At 42.5% G+C, this 14,247-nt stretch overlaps 1 protein-coding gene across 2 annotated transcripts in view; it reads right to left on the minus strand.

Moving 5' to 3' along the window:
- Positions 1-642: 642 nt before the first annotated feature.
- Positions 643-14,247, minus strand: part of SBF2 (SET binding factor 2) — a 394,504-nt gene continuing 380,899 nt past the window's right edge. For both annotated transcript variants that reach the window (XM_049780980.1, XM_049780981.1), the window contains 6 exons: positions 10,493-10,726; positions 9,384-9,488; positions 7,751-7,944; positions 7,040-7,127; positions 2,794-2,925; positions 643-1,701 (listed from right to left, as the gene is read on the minus strand). In XM_049780980.1, the coding sequence (XP_049636937.1) occupies positions 1,603-1,701; positions 2,794-2,925; positions 7,040-7,127; positions 7,751-7,944; positions 9,384-9,488; positions 10,493-10,726 (852 nt within the window). In that variant the 3' untranslated portion in view covers positions 643-1,602. The remainder of the gene's footprint in view (positions 1,702-2,793; positions 2,926-7,039; positions 7,128-7,750; positions 7,945-9,383; positions 9,489-10,492; positions 10,727-14,247) is intronic.

The raw sequence follows: 14,247 nt of genomic DNA on the forward strand, positions 1-14,247 counted from the left end.
GCTAATGCTCTTAAATCTTTAGTCTTGTATACACACCTTGAATGCTGCCTCCCAAGGGCTAGGCATTGCAGAAAGAACTTCACATTGCTCAAGAGATACATTTTCTTAAGAAATCAGTTTAATTCAAGGTGGTTAGTGAATGGAAGGCATGTGATGCCTTCATGAAGGTTAAAATAATCCAGTTATAAAGAAGCAATGTGTACAATCTTGAAGAGCTGAAAGTACAATGAGCTCCTTATCTTACACAGTACAAAAATTTTCATATACAAAGAAAAAATACAAATAATGTGCAAAAGCCATTTTTCACAGGTGTCAATTTATAAAATGAAAGTGATAGAAAAATCCTTCATTCTTACCATCGCCCAATTTCTTACATTTTAAAACTGTTCTACTTCCTACTGTGTAATTTTAATTTTGACAAATCTACTGTGTTTTTCTTTAAAAAAGGGAATCATTACTGAAATCCTATGAATGAGTCAGTTTAGTTAATTTTATGTTAAATTATAAGTAGGCTATCTGAAAAAACAAGGATATAGAAATCATATGTACATTTTTTGACATATTAGTTTGGTATTTAACATATTAACATTTCAAAACAAACACAAGGATCAGGCCTCCTTCGGCCCCAGCTGGCTCCTGGGATGGGTCATGTTCCCTGGATCATGAGCTAAAAACACACATCAGTTTATCAGAAGGTGAAGAAGCTTCAGAAGTAGCTCTCACTGCACTCGTGCAGAAATGGAATCTGAGTACCTGGCTACAACTCAGTGTAACTGCGGCCTACACAGCTCTTGTCATAGCTAAGTGTCAACAGCTGGCTTCTGTCTTTCCAACAATTTCACTTCATTAGGCGGTCAGTGCAAATGTTTGTTCAGCGGTTAGTGCATTCAACTTTTTGCATGCTACTCTGTGCAGGAAGCCATCAGGAAGCAGAACACAGGATCCTGGATGCTCAGAGCACCTCTGGCACAGAGGATTCAGGGTTTGCGAAGCAGTTTTTAACTTGCACAGGCCTGGTCATTGTTGCATTATTCCCTGGAAAGACACTTCCCATCAGGATAATCCTAGGGACTCCCTACTTGCCCACCACTAAGCACCGATGTTCTTGCTGTGAACCCCAATGGCAAGAGGGTCGACGGAAGCACCTTTTGGAGCACCAGAGAATGGAACCTCTTTGTGGTGAGGCAGTGAGAGTAGAAACCGTCAGTGGGAACCTATTCTAGGAGCACATAAAATCATCTTGGAGGGTTTTGATTTTTTTTTTTTTGGTCAGAAAATACTTCATAGATCTAAGGTCTTGGAGAACATAGGACCTCAGAAGGTGGTCATGGTTGCTGGGTACTGAGGGCATAGAAGACAGTTGGCTCAGGAAGCATTCTTCTGATCCTAATGACTAAGTCCCTGTTAGAATAATTTAGTGCAATATATGTTAGTGTCTGGAGCTGTGTGACACATCCACTCAGGCTAGCAGACAGCAACTGCTGAATGAGGGGACCTGCTAAGACTGGGCAGGAGAACCTCATGCCTTGGAATGACTCATCAGCAACTCAAGGAAGGATTCATGCCCTTTTTGTTTTTATCAGTTTGGGAGGACCATAAGCATCAAGCATCAGAGATACAGCTCTGGATCCTGTCCATCCACTGCTGAGCACTCTGTCCATCCTGGGCACAGAAGTTATATACACGTTTGCTGGTCTTGAGCTAAGAAAACAAAGAGAACCAGACATGAAAGATGGCTTTGTACATGGCTATGGGATAAGCGAACTGATCTCTGGAACTCTCCCTTTCTGCATGACCCCAGAATCATTGGATGTTCTTATTCCTTGGACCATGTGTCATTGCCTGTAGAGTCACTGAGCTTTCTAGTCCCCAAAGTCATAGGTGATGTTCACAGAAGGATGATGGCAGAGGGAGATATATGAGGAGCCTTACTTGATATATTTGGGACCTTCTGTGACTTAAGTTGGAGGGTCAGGAATGGTTGGAGCCTCTGGCTGTTCCCACAAATGGCACTAGTGGGATTGAGTACCAATGAAGATCCCAGGTTTCCTGTAAATCCTGAGTTACCCAGGATGAGGGGGACTCTGTCTCCTTTTCATTCCCTTTGTTAATCCTCAATTGGGGTCATCCTAGGAGCCTGAGGTTAGTGAAATGGCTTAGTAGCACAATCAGATTGTGGTCTCTGTTCTACATGAAATCCTGCTGACTGCAGGCATTAGAGAAGTCCCCTAATATCTGGGAACCCAAAATTTCCACCTAAAGGTTGCTGAAAAATTTAGGGCAGACTGGCATCAATTTATGTCCAAGGACACCTTTTATGGGTAATCAAACATGGCTATCTCTGGATAAAAATGGAAGCAAAGAAATATCTAACATATAAGGATATAAATATCCTTTTTCAGATATGAGGATGGCTGGGAGCAGTTGGATCTGGGGACTAAACGTGCTGAATTCACGGGCCCCGAGCAACTGCACAGTGGGTAGGGTGTTTGCCTTGTAAGCAGAAGGTTTGATCCCCCGAGCCTGCCAGGAATGATTTCTGAGGGCAGGGCTAGGAGTAACTCCTGAGCACTGCCATGTATGACCCAAAAAATGACCAAAAAAAAAAAAAATCCTCTTTCTCCCTGTGTCTCTCTCTGCCTCTCTTTCCCTCTCCTCCCTCCCCCAATCTCTCTCCCTGAATTCAAGTACTGTTAGTATTGCAATTCCCAAAGTTGGTGGCTGGGGGGAGAGTGGGGGGAGGAAAATTAGTGTGAACATAGAGCCAAGAAAATGCAAGTAACGCCAACTTACATCGAAGAAGGCCTTGTCACTCGTGTGCTTGGGAGCTCCCATGCTGGGGCCAGCAGGGATGACCATTTCCACTTCAGCCAGGTCGATGTGGCCTTTACAGCTGGTGTCCTCACCAGAGTCATAGTATCGCAGCTGAACCACCAGGAGATAAGAGACATAAGAACAAGGGCAAGGAAAAGAGTTGGGCATTATAAACTGCTATAATTCTTTTTATGTTGACCACACTCAGGGATCAATCCTGAATTGTTTGGGGGACAAAATGGGGTTCCAGGGATCAAACCATGATTGGCTTTGTGCACTGCAATTGTGATAGCCCATGAATATTTTCTTTCTAAACTGAAAGAAGAGAAAAATGAAGAACACTGGCTGGGGGGCTGGAGTGATAGCACAGTGGGTACGGTGTCTGTCTTGCATGTTGGCTGACTCGGGTTTGATTTCTGGCATCCCATGTGGTCCCCGCTGCCAGAAGTGATTTCTGAGTATACAGCCAGATGTAATCCCTGAGTGTCCAAAAACCCAAAACCAAACAAAACCGAAACAATAAAAAACTCCAAAAAACACTGGCTGGAAGAATTAGGCAGCTGGAGAAGCGATAAAAAGGATGTTTGAGTAGTATATAAATTAAAATAATAAATGTCAACTATAAAATACCTATATACAATATATTAATATAAAATATTTTGGGCCACATCTGGGGGTTATTCCCAGCTCTGCACTCGGAAATCATTTCCAGTAATACTTGGGAGACCATTATGGAACGAGAGAGATTAAACATGGGTCAGCCACTTGCCAGGCAAATGCCCTCCCTGATGTACTATGCTCTGAGCGCATAGCCAGGAGTAACCCCTGAGCGTCACCGGGTGTGGCCCAAAAACCAAAAAAAAAAAAAAAAAAAAAAAAAAATATTCTTACAGGGGAATGGATGATAGGACAGCAGGTAGGGTGTTGGCCTTGTACACAGCCAATCTGGGCTCAATCTCTGGCATTCCGTAGGGTCCCTGGAACCTGCCAGGAGTGAGTTCTAAGCACAGAGCAGGAGTAACCCCTAAGTATCACCAGGTGTGGCCCAAAACCAATTACAACAACAACAACAACAAACAACAAGTTGGGCCAGACAGATAGTACAGTGGTAGGGCGTTTGCCTTGCACGCGGCTAACCCTGACAGACCTCAGTTCGATTCCCGGCAACCCATATGGTCCCCCGAGCCTGCCAGGGGCAATTTCTGAGCACAAAGCCAGGAGTAACCCCTGAGCACCACTCGGTGTGACTGAAAAACCAAACAACAACAACAACAAATCCTCACAGGAATGCAAAGATATATGTACAGAAGGTTTCTTTCAGAACTATCTTTATTAGTTAAATAAAGGGAAAAGATGCCTTTACCAGTGTCATATTTAGTTACCGGACAGTAGTATACTACTTATACTACTTTCATCTTCTTAATTTTGGGGGTACTTTCAGGTCTATTCCCAGCTTGGTGCTCAGGGACTATAATACAGTGCTGGGGATTGAACCCAAGACTCCTGCATGCAAAACAGTCCAATGAGCCTTCTCTCCCACCCCTATGAGGAAGATTTATATGAATCAATAGGAAAATATGTTCATGATACAAGTTTTGCCTTTTGATTTTTGGCCATACACAGTGCTGCTTAAGGGCTACTCCTGATCTAGTGCCCAGGGGTTGTTCCAGGTAGTAGTTGGGGACCATGTGGTTTGGGGAGCTAACAAGGCCTCATACATACAAAGTATGTGTTTGAGCATATCCAGCAGTACTGAAGTCTTACTCCTGGTGGTGCTCAGCAAGTGCTCAGCTATGTGCAAAGCAAGTACCTTAAATCCTATACTATCTCTATCCAAGTATTTTAAAATAAACTGCCAGGACTGGGGTAAAGGCTGGAGGGTGCACTTTGAATACAGAAGGCCTAGGTTTTATACCTACATATATGTATTCTGTTTTATACAGCACCTACGGTCCTATAAGCACTGCTAAGGAAGAGTCCTCTTAGCTTTGTACCTACTTGGTCTGGCCATAAAACAAAACAATATTGTCACAAAGTATGTAGCTATAAAATAATTTTTTTTTTTTGTTTTTTGGGCCACGCCCGGTGACGCTCAGGGGTTACTCCTGGCTATGTGCTCAGAAGTTGCTCCTGGCTTGGGGGACCATATGGGACACCGGGGGATCAAACCGCGGTCCGTCCAAGGCTAGCGCAGGCAAGGCAGGCACCTTACCTTTAGCGCCACCGCCCGGCCCCATAAAATAATTTTTGAGGAACCTACTAACATGGTTACTGTGGGACAGACTGCTGATAGTTTTTTCATATAACTCATTTATTCTTCTGAGAAACTCAAACAACATACAATGTAAATATCTTTGTTCATAGACATATGAAAATAATTTAGAGAGTGGATACCAAATTGTTCATAGTAATTACTAGGGTCATAGGGAACTTTTCATCTTTATGAGCTGTCTGATTTTCAAAAGTAACAAGTATGTCTTACTTTTGAAATAAGAAATTTTTTTAATAAAAACTAGAGTTTTCTGGTAAAAAAATCCTTATTGGTTCATAGTTTGGATTTTACTCTCTAATAAGGCAGGAATGTGTCTCGTGCCTCTGTATTGTGGTTCTGGCCTTAGATATTTTTGTTTCCCCCTTCAGGCATGGTATAAGTAGGGCAAATGGAAAACTATATTCCTTTTGTGTTAAAGAAATCCAAAAGATTGGTAAGAATGCAAATATAATTTGATGTAAATTACAGAAATATTATTGTCATTTTCCTGTTATGTTTACTGGTTTAATGTTACTTGTCTACCCAGTATAGGCTCTATGATTTCAGAGACAATGTTATTTTAAAGTATAACCCCTTAAGGGTTTCTACTGCATATCTGGAAATAAATTCCCTATATTATCCCATAAAAAAAATCTATGCAAACTATGAAACTCGTGGAAAGGTGGTCCCCTTATCCATCTTATCTGAAAGAGCCTTCTATTTGCAGGTCAACCAAGAGCAAATGTGAGGGAACATTCCTCTCTTTCTCTAGACTCGAGTTAAGCATTGAGATACACCATCTGTCCTGTTCTGCTCAAGGCAGGGTGAAGCCTGCTGTCGGGATACAGGTCCTAAGAGCTGGTTGTAGGGAGGAATTCCTTTACTTCGAGATGACTGGGGCAAAAATTATGATGCTAATGATTGTGGGAACCTTTAGAGCAGCAGTCAAGAACCTAACAATGGGGGCCCGGAGAGATAGCACAGCGGTGTTTGCCTTGCAAGCAGCTGATCCAGGACCAAAGGTGGTTGGTTCGAATCCCGGTGTCCCATATGGTCCCCCGTGCCTGTCAGGAGCTGTTTCTGAGCAGACAGCCAGGAGTAACCCCTAAGCATCGCCGGGTGTGGCCCAAAAACCAAAAAAAAAAACAAAACACAAACAAACAAACAAAAAAAAAACCCAAAAAACAAAAAACTTAACAATGGGCAAAGACTCTCTGACATGGTTAGTGAGGTCTAGTCTGGTATGTGTTCACTGTGAACACATTTAACTAGACACTTTCCCTTCTGCCTTTCTCAGGACCCTTCCCTCCAATGTTGTGGTATTCTTTGAGGTCTAATGATGCTTCTTCAGTAACCAGGTAAAGAAGATCAATTAACCAGTATTAAACTGATGCTTTCTACTGGAAGGATGAAGTTATCTACATGCTGGACAATGCTCACATGGGCAGACTGGTCCCACATGTGGATATGGGCAGCCTGGATTTCCACAGGCTCATGAGCTCAGGTCTCTGCACCTGAGTATTAAGAACAGGTAGCAGGAGATAGCTGAGATTTAAAAAAGACAACTCAGGGTTGGAGGGCATACTTCACATGCCCTGGATTCAATCCATGGTACAGTATGGTCCTTAGAGCACTAAGTTTGGAGTGACCCCCAAACACCAGTTGGGAATATATAGCACTTGAGTACCACCAGATGTGGCCCCAAACGAAAAAGTATCACCAGATATAGCCCCAAACCAAAAACAAACAAAAAGGGGCAGAGCTCTTGATGGTCTGGGCTTAAAAGTCCCTGCTTGTGCTTGTGTGTACCTGGCAACTACTTTGGAACTCCCCCCTCAGAAATGACTGCCCTTGAAGGATGAGTAAGGAGACCTAGAGGAGTTCCTGGCAGATTAAGAAAAGCGTTGGCAAGTCTGTGTAGAAGGGAGGTAGCTGAGCCATAAATTGAAGAGAACTATGATTTGGTAGTTTTACCTGATGTTTCGTAACATCCAAAACAAACCAACGAGGCTTCCAACCTTTCAGCAAAGCCCCTCTTTTGTAAAGTGTTCCCTCAAAGGACCTGGAAGAAATGAGAATAGGGCAGTTAATTAGGATTTCTTGTGTAAGAGGTGCTGCTAAAGGAGTCCACTGCCTGCTTGTTCTCTTGTTCTTTCCCAATACCAGATGATGGAAGAAAGGCTTTTGGGTTTTCCCTGGAGTTGATCTCTAGATGCTGAGAGAACCCTGTCTCTTTCTAATGAAGTCAATGCACTTGGGAGGTTTGGAGCTCTCAGGAGCCAATGTTAGTGCCATGTTGAGCTGGAGGAGGCAACCCACAGGAGAGCTGAAGCCTGATAAAACATATTGTGAAAATCTGCAGCTTCTGTGATTAAATTCCTTTCTGTTTGACCTAGCGTGAGCTGTATTTTTGATGTTTACAACTGAAAAGATGCTGACTGACAAATGTTCCCTGAAACTCTCTGGTAGACATGAGATAATAATGATCAGGACTCAACCACACATAACTACACTCTTCTGTAAGTACTCTCAGTTGTGATTTTGATTTTCCCTTTTCAAAGAATAGTCTGACATAGTAAAAAAAAAGAATTTGAGTAAATATGTGTTTAGTTCATGGGAGATACTGTACAGGTGCCTTTTTTAGGCCTGTCGTGCAGCATTGTGCAAGTTCTGTGGTGCAGATACCTGTTCTCCTCGTTCTTGAAGGTGTACTGGCTGTAGAGTGTGGCTGCCCGGCGGTCCACACCATTGGATGGGGAGATGTTGACATTCTGTTCCTCCCCAGAGCTACTTTCTGGGAGGTGCAGCACAAATTTCTTCTGATAGGAAGGGAGGTTGGGAGATATAATTCCTGGAAGGCCTGAAGGCTGTCTTTGGGGCTGAAAAAAAGAATAGGGGCTAAGAAAGCTACACAAAGACTTTATCTAGTAAGTTCATTTCTAAAAAAAATATCTCAAGGAAAAATAAAACCAGGCTAATGGGAAAATTTATGTATAAAGGTACTTATCCTGGAGTTAATATATAATACTAAAAAACTGGAAGCAACCTAAATGTCTGTAATTAAGGGATTCAATACAAAGATAATATTTCCACCTGTAGCCCATCTAGTGTCAGCTCCTGCATTTGAAGACAACCAACAAGTACAGGAGGATCCTTTATTGTTAACCAACAGAAGCTTTCTTCTATAACACTCCACTCCCCTGAGCCCTCTGTCTCAGCATCCCTTCTGGTGGCCATGAAACCAACCTGATGGGATAGCTAGGTGATCTCTTGTGGGAGATTGCATACCATTTCATCTCTCTGTGGGCTAAACAGGATAATAATAGTTGGAAGGCTCAGTACATCCACTTGCACATATTATGCATATTATGTACTTGATAAAATATTTTATTTTGGTTTTGTTGGGCCAAACATGGCATTGCCTAGGGCTCATCACCTGGTGAGGCTCAGCAGATATGTGTAAGCAGGGATTAAACCTGGGTTGGCCATGTGCAAGGCAAGTGCTGTATCTGCTGTACTATTATTCTAGCTCTTTTTTTTTTTTTTTTTTTGGGTCACACCCGGCAGTGCTCAGGGATTATTCCTGGCTCCAGGCTCAGAAATTGTTCCTGGCAGGCACGGGGGACCATATGGGACGCCGGGATTCGAACCGATGACCTCCTGCATGAAAGGCAAACGCCTTACCTCCATGCTATCTCTCCGGCCCAATAGCTCTTTTTTTTTTCTATCTTTAAAAGTTATATTTAAGGTACACAGTGACAGTGAATTAGGGTGTTATAGCTCCTTTATATGTTTCTAACCTCATATTTAAAAGGGGTGTTTGCCTTGTGCATGGCCAACTGGGGTTCGACCTTCCCCATGCCATATGGTTCCCTGAGCACCATCAGGAGTGATTCTTGAGTGCAAAGCCAGGAGTAATTCCTGAGTATTGCTGGGTGTGGCCTAAACCAGCCTCCACAACCCAATTCATTTTCTGATGACTTTTCTGAAGCAAACATGGTCTTGAATTTCCATCCTCTGCGATAGAAGACCAGCTAAAACCACAGAGGCATTGAGATAGGAAAGAACTCAGTAATTTCCCAGGATACAGGCCCTGAAATGCAAGTATTATGTCACTGTGGTCAAGTGAGATATTCAGGAATTATTTAGTCATTTGGAATTTTCTGTTCTGAACCCTAGGGCATGACCCCTTCCATTCTACTCTTCCCTTTGGCCATTATCCCTCTTGGGTTACCTGTGACAGTGGGGGGCCCACCTGGCCTAGCACCTCAGGAAGCTCAGAAGTAGCTCTGCAGAGGCAGAGGCTTTGCCAACTCACGTGATCTGTTCTAGGCTCTTCCTTAAGATCCACAGTTACTCTTTCCCACAGCTGCTGCCACTTCTCAGGGGTTTGGTTCAATTTATGCTCCAATCTTTCAATTTCCTGAAAAATAATTAAAAGTTTTCTGACAGATCATATTTCATAGAAATATCACTACTCTTCTATACTAAGCCCAGAGGAGCTGTGTGGCCAGAAGGATGATAAGCCTTAAAGTGGCAAAACCAGGGTGCCTTAGGCTCCCGACTCAGGAACAGCTGCCTGGAATGCTGGCTGGTGCACTGCACTGGGGAACGGGTGTTTTATAGGGACCAGGTCTTTTGGTGCAGAATGACTTAAATGGCAAGAGATGAGACATTTTTTCCCAAACACCTTCACCCTTGGCTAGCCCATAGGAAATCTGATGGACATAGCAAAAGGCCAACCACTGGGCTGATGTCCAAACTCTAATAGCTGAGGCAGATGAGAGGTCTGCCTTGACAGAGGAACCCCTCAGCTTAAATGATTCAAACCATATGGGGAACAAATGACCTAAGAAATAGCCAAGAATCCCAGTCTCCTTTTCGGGGAATCTGGAGGTTAGAGCAGCTACCTATGTGGCAGGGCTTTCTCTGATGTACATTCCTCCTGGTTGTCAAGAATTACAGAAATTTTCGCAGGAACAGAGCAGCCTACATTGGGAACACTGATGCTTCTTCCTTCAGGGCTGCTGTGCTCATCAGAATGGCAAAGGCCAAGATAGTTTATGCCAGAATATCTCTTACAGAAGACAGCCAGCAGTATTCCCACTGGGCTCACAGCCACCACACTTCTGACTGGGGGAAGTCAATTGCCCACAAAAGTCAATGTCGAGACCTGAGGTTTCTGGGGCAACCGAAATATCTGTACAATAGCAAACTGCTCCATGAGTTTAACTGCTGCCTTGGGATGCCTCTACTGAGACTTGCCAGTGACGCTGGGGAGGAAATTTGGTTTCTTTATATTCTTGAAGAGCTTGCTACCTAGGATGCCACCCTGAGTCAGGCATACATTCTGACATTTGTGTATAGATCCTGACTAGCACCTCTAGAGCCCCAAGCATGCTGTGTGCTTATATGAAGCTGACTTACACGGAAAAGGCTGGTGAGTGCATCTGGCTGTGAATGGCTGACATCGTCATAGCACGGCCACACGGTTCTCCTCTGGCTTTGAGGTCCAGTGCCTACAGCTAGATTCGAATCCTCAGGAGGGAAGTGCTTAGATGTCAGCATCACCCAGTCATATGAAGGCCCAGCAGACAGGGTTTCCTCTATGTAGTAATCCCATTTCTTGAGGTTGGAGACATTTACATTAGGTTTCAGGACCTGTTTAAAAAAAAATCTGAAATATTGCTTCATTTTGACTTTAAAGTACCTCAAGTTACTTTAAGGGACTGATAGACCAATCTATTAACATTTATAGTCTTCAGGACAAGGGTAGGAAAGGAGGTTCATATACTCTATAGATGAAAAATTGGAGTTTGGTCCCTGGTATCACATATAGGACCCCAATCCTGCCAGAAGTTATCCCTGATCACAGAGCCAGGAATAAGTTCTGAACAAAGCCAGATGTGGGCTTCCAAAAACAAAGAAACAAATATATGATAAATTATTAAGTAAAAATAATTCATACCTTCCTACCCTGACAAAATTTCTTCATAATTCCTGGAAGCACAGACTGAAGTGTAAGATTCTTGGATTCCTTAGAACTGTATCACAAAGCGATACAGTTTGTATCACAAACTGATACAGTGGAAGTGGATCATAGATTCCAGTACTGCTCTTTCCTCAATTCTGGCTGGGTTGTATATACCAAGGGTCTTTTATGAATGTGAGTATATACTTCAGGTCATAGAGACATACTATGTACCTTGCAAAACTCTTACTAACTCCTTGGGTACTGGCTTGAAAGACAGTCTTTTTTTTTGGGGGGGGGAATACATGGTGGTGATGCTCAGGATTTATTTTTGGCTCTGCTCAGGGATCACCCCGATAGTGCTCAGGGGTTATATTAGGTGCCGAGAACCAAATTCTGGTTGGCCATATGCAAGGCAAGCATCCTAACTACTATACTCTCTGGCCCCCCACTTTAAAAACATTTACTATTTCTATTCTAATCATAAAGGCATTATGATTTACAATAGTTTATTATGTATTTAAGTATACACTCTCCCATCACCTCACCTCCCATAAGAGCACCCTTTGTTAATGGGAAAACCAGTGTCCCTTTGGTGCCTTCCATCTGCTCCCCTGTTCTCCAACTGCTAACCAGTTCTGTAGACCAACTCTCCATTTCAGTTGTCATTGGCCATTTGTTGCTCTCTGGTTTTACTGTTTTGTTTTTGTTTGCTTTTGGCCCACACCCAGCAGTGTTCATCGGTTACACCTGGCAGACTCAGGGAACCATATGGGATGCTGGAGATTGAACCCGGGTTGGTCACATGCAAGGCAGATGCCCTGCCTGTTGTGTTATCACTCTTGCCCCTTACTGTTTTTTTTAACAAGTACAATCATAATTAATTTTTGTACTCAGAAGGTTCCTTAAAATAAAACAATTTTTTAAATTTCCAAGTGCTTGAAGTTTTCTCCATTTGTGTGACTGAGTTCCACTTTCAAAGCAGTATGCTCTGAGAAGATAGCTGGTAAAATTTCTCTCCTGATTTTATGGAAAGGTTTTACGACAAAGCATGTAATCTATCTTGGAGAATTTTCTGTGTGTAATTAAGAATGTGTACTCAGGAATTAACTTCCATTTCAAGGCAGTGTTTCTTTGTTGAATTTTTGCCTAATTGATCTATCTAGCAGTGACAGAAGATATTGAAATATCCTACTACTTCCGTGTTTTTGTGAATATCTTCCTTCACGTTTATTAGCAGTTGTTTACAATGTTTTGATAGAGCACCATTAGGTACATATATGTTTAGGAGTATGAGTTATTTTTTCTTTTGTTTTGGGCCATGCTGGGTGTGCAAGACAAATGTCCTACCGCTGTGCCACCACTCTGACCCCTGAATAAGAGTATTCTTAGAAGTGTTAATTTCTTTAAATATTTTAACTATATTCCTCCATTTTCTTCTGGCCTGTAAAGTCTCATTTGATAGATCTGTGAATTTTATGGGTTTCCCTTTCTACGTAAGTTTTTTTGCTCTTGCTGCTTTCAATATTCTGCCTATGTCTTTTTTTTTTCTTTTCTTTGTTTTAATTTTTTTTTTTTTGAGAGTTTTTGGGCCACACCAGGTGATTCTCAGTGGTTACTCCTGGCTCTGCACTTAGAAATTGCTCCTGGGCCCGGAGAGATAGCACAGTGGCATTTGCCTTGCAAGCAGCCGATCCAGGACCAAAGGTGGTTGGTTTGAATCCCGGCGTCCCATATGGTCCCCCGTGCCTGCCAGGAGCTATTTCTGAGCAGACAGCCAGGAGTAACCCCTGAGCACCGCCGGGTGTGGCCCAAAAACCAAAATATATATATATATATATATATATATATATATATATATATTTTTTTTTTTTTTTTTTTTTTTTTTTTGGGGCTGGAAAGATAGCATGGAGGTAAGGCGTTTGCCTTTCATGCAGGAGGTCATTGGTTCAAATCCCGGTGCCCCATATGGTCCCCCGTGCCTGACAGGAGCAATTTCTGAGCCTGGAGCCAGGAATAATCCCTGAGCACTGCTGGGTGTGACCCAAAAACCAAAAAAAAAAAAAAAAAAAAAACAGAAATTGCTCCTGGTAGGCTTGAAGGACCATATGGGATGCTGGGGATTGAACCCAGGTTGGTTCTGAATTGGCTGCGTGCAAGGCAAACATCCTACTGCTGTGCTCTCACTCCAGCCCCATTTGCCTGTCTTTTGTCATCCTGATTATAATGTGTTTTTGAGTTTTTTCTATTAAATTTATTTTGGCAAGACCCTTTTTGGGCCTCTTGAATTTGAGTGTGTGAACTACTCAACCATGGGACATTCTTTTTTTTTTTTTTTTTGTGGTTTTTGGGTCACACCCGGCAGTGCTCAGGGGTTATTCCTGGCTCCAGGCTCAGAAATTGCTCCTGGCAGGCATGGGGCACCATATGGGATGCCGGGATTCGAACCGATGACCTCCTGCATGAAAGGCAAATGTCTTACCTCCATGCTATCTCTCCGGCCCCGTCAACCATGGGACATTCTTATCTGAGATGGGTCTTGATAGAATTTGCCTTCTTATTTTTTCAGGGAATCTCTTGAGACTTATATTGTTCTTTCTGAACTCATTTCATAATTTTCTAGTGTGCTGTTCATTTTTTCCCTAGAAATTTCCTACATCTTATTCTGGAGCTCACCGATTCCTACCCATCTTGGCTAGTTTTACTCAGGAGTTGCTCAGATATCCCATTGAGTTTTTGTTTCCATCTGCTATAGTCTTAATTTTGTCACTACTGTTTGCAATTTTCTCATTTCTACACTAATACTTTCTATGACTCACTGATTACCTGTACTATTGCTTGTCTGACCTCATTAAAAATCTTCATTATGGTGTCTCTAAAGTAATTTTCTGATAAGTTATAGAGCTGGTTAGTAGTGGTAGAGCCTTCCATGCCTCTTTTTCATGATTGAGTTTGGTGGGCTTCTAAATGTGTGAAAGAAATTCTTGAAGAAGTGGCCTAGGGTAGCATTTTTTCAACTGAGGGCTATAAGACCCTTTGTGAGACCCAGGATATTATAAGGGGGGGCAATGCATGAGAATATAAGGTCAAATGATAGGGCATGAGAATCACAAGAAAGAAATAAGATTGGAAGTGGAATATAAGCAAAAGATTGAGAAACACTGCTCTAGTGTAACTTGAATTGTGGCAAAGAATTCTGAAGTACCAGAAA

The sequence above is a fragment of the Suncus etruscus genome, chromosome 9 (assembly GCF_024139225.1).
Source record: "Suncus etruscus isolate mSunEtr1 chromosome 9, mSunEtr1.pri.cur, whole genome shotgun sequence".
Lineage (NCBI taxonomy): Eukaryota > Metazoa > Chordata > Mammalia > Eulipotyphla > Soricidae > Suncus > Suncus etruscus.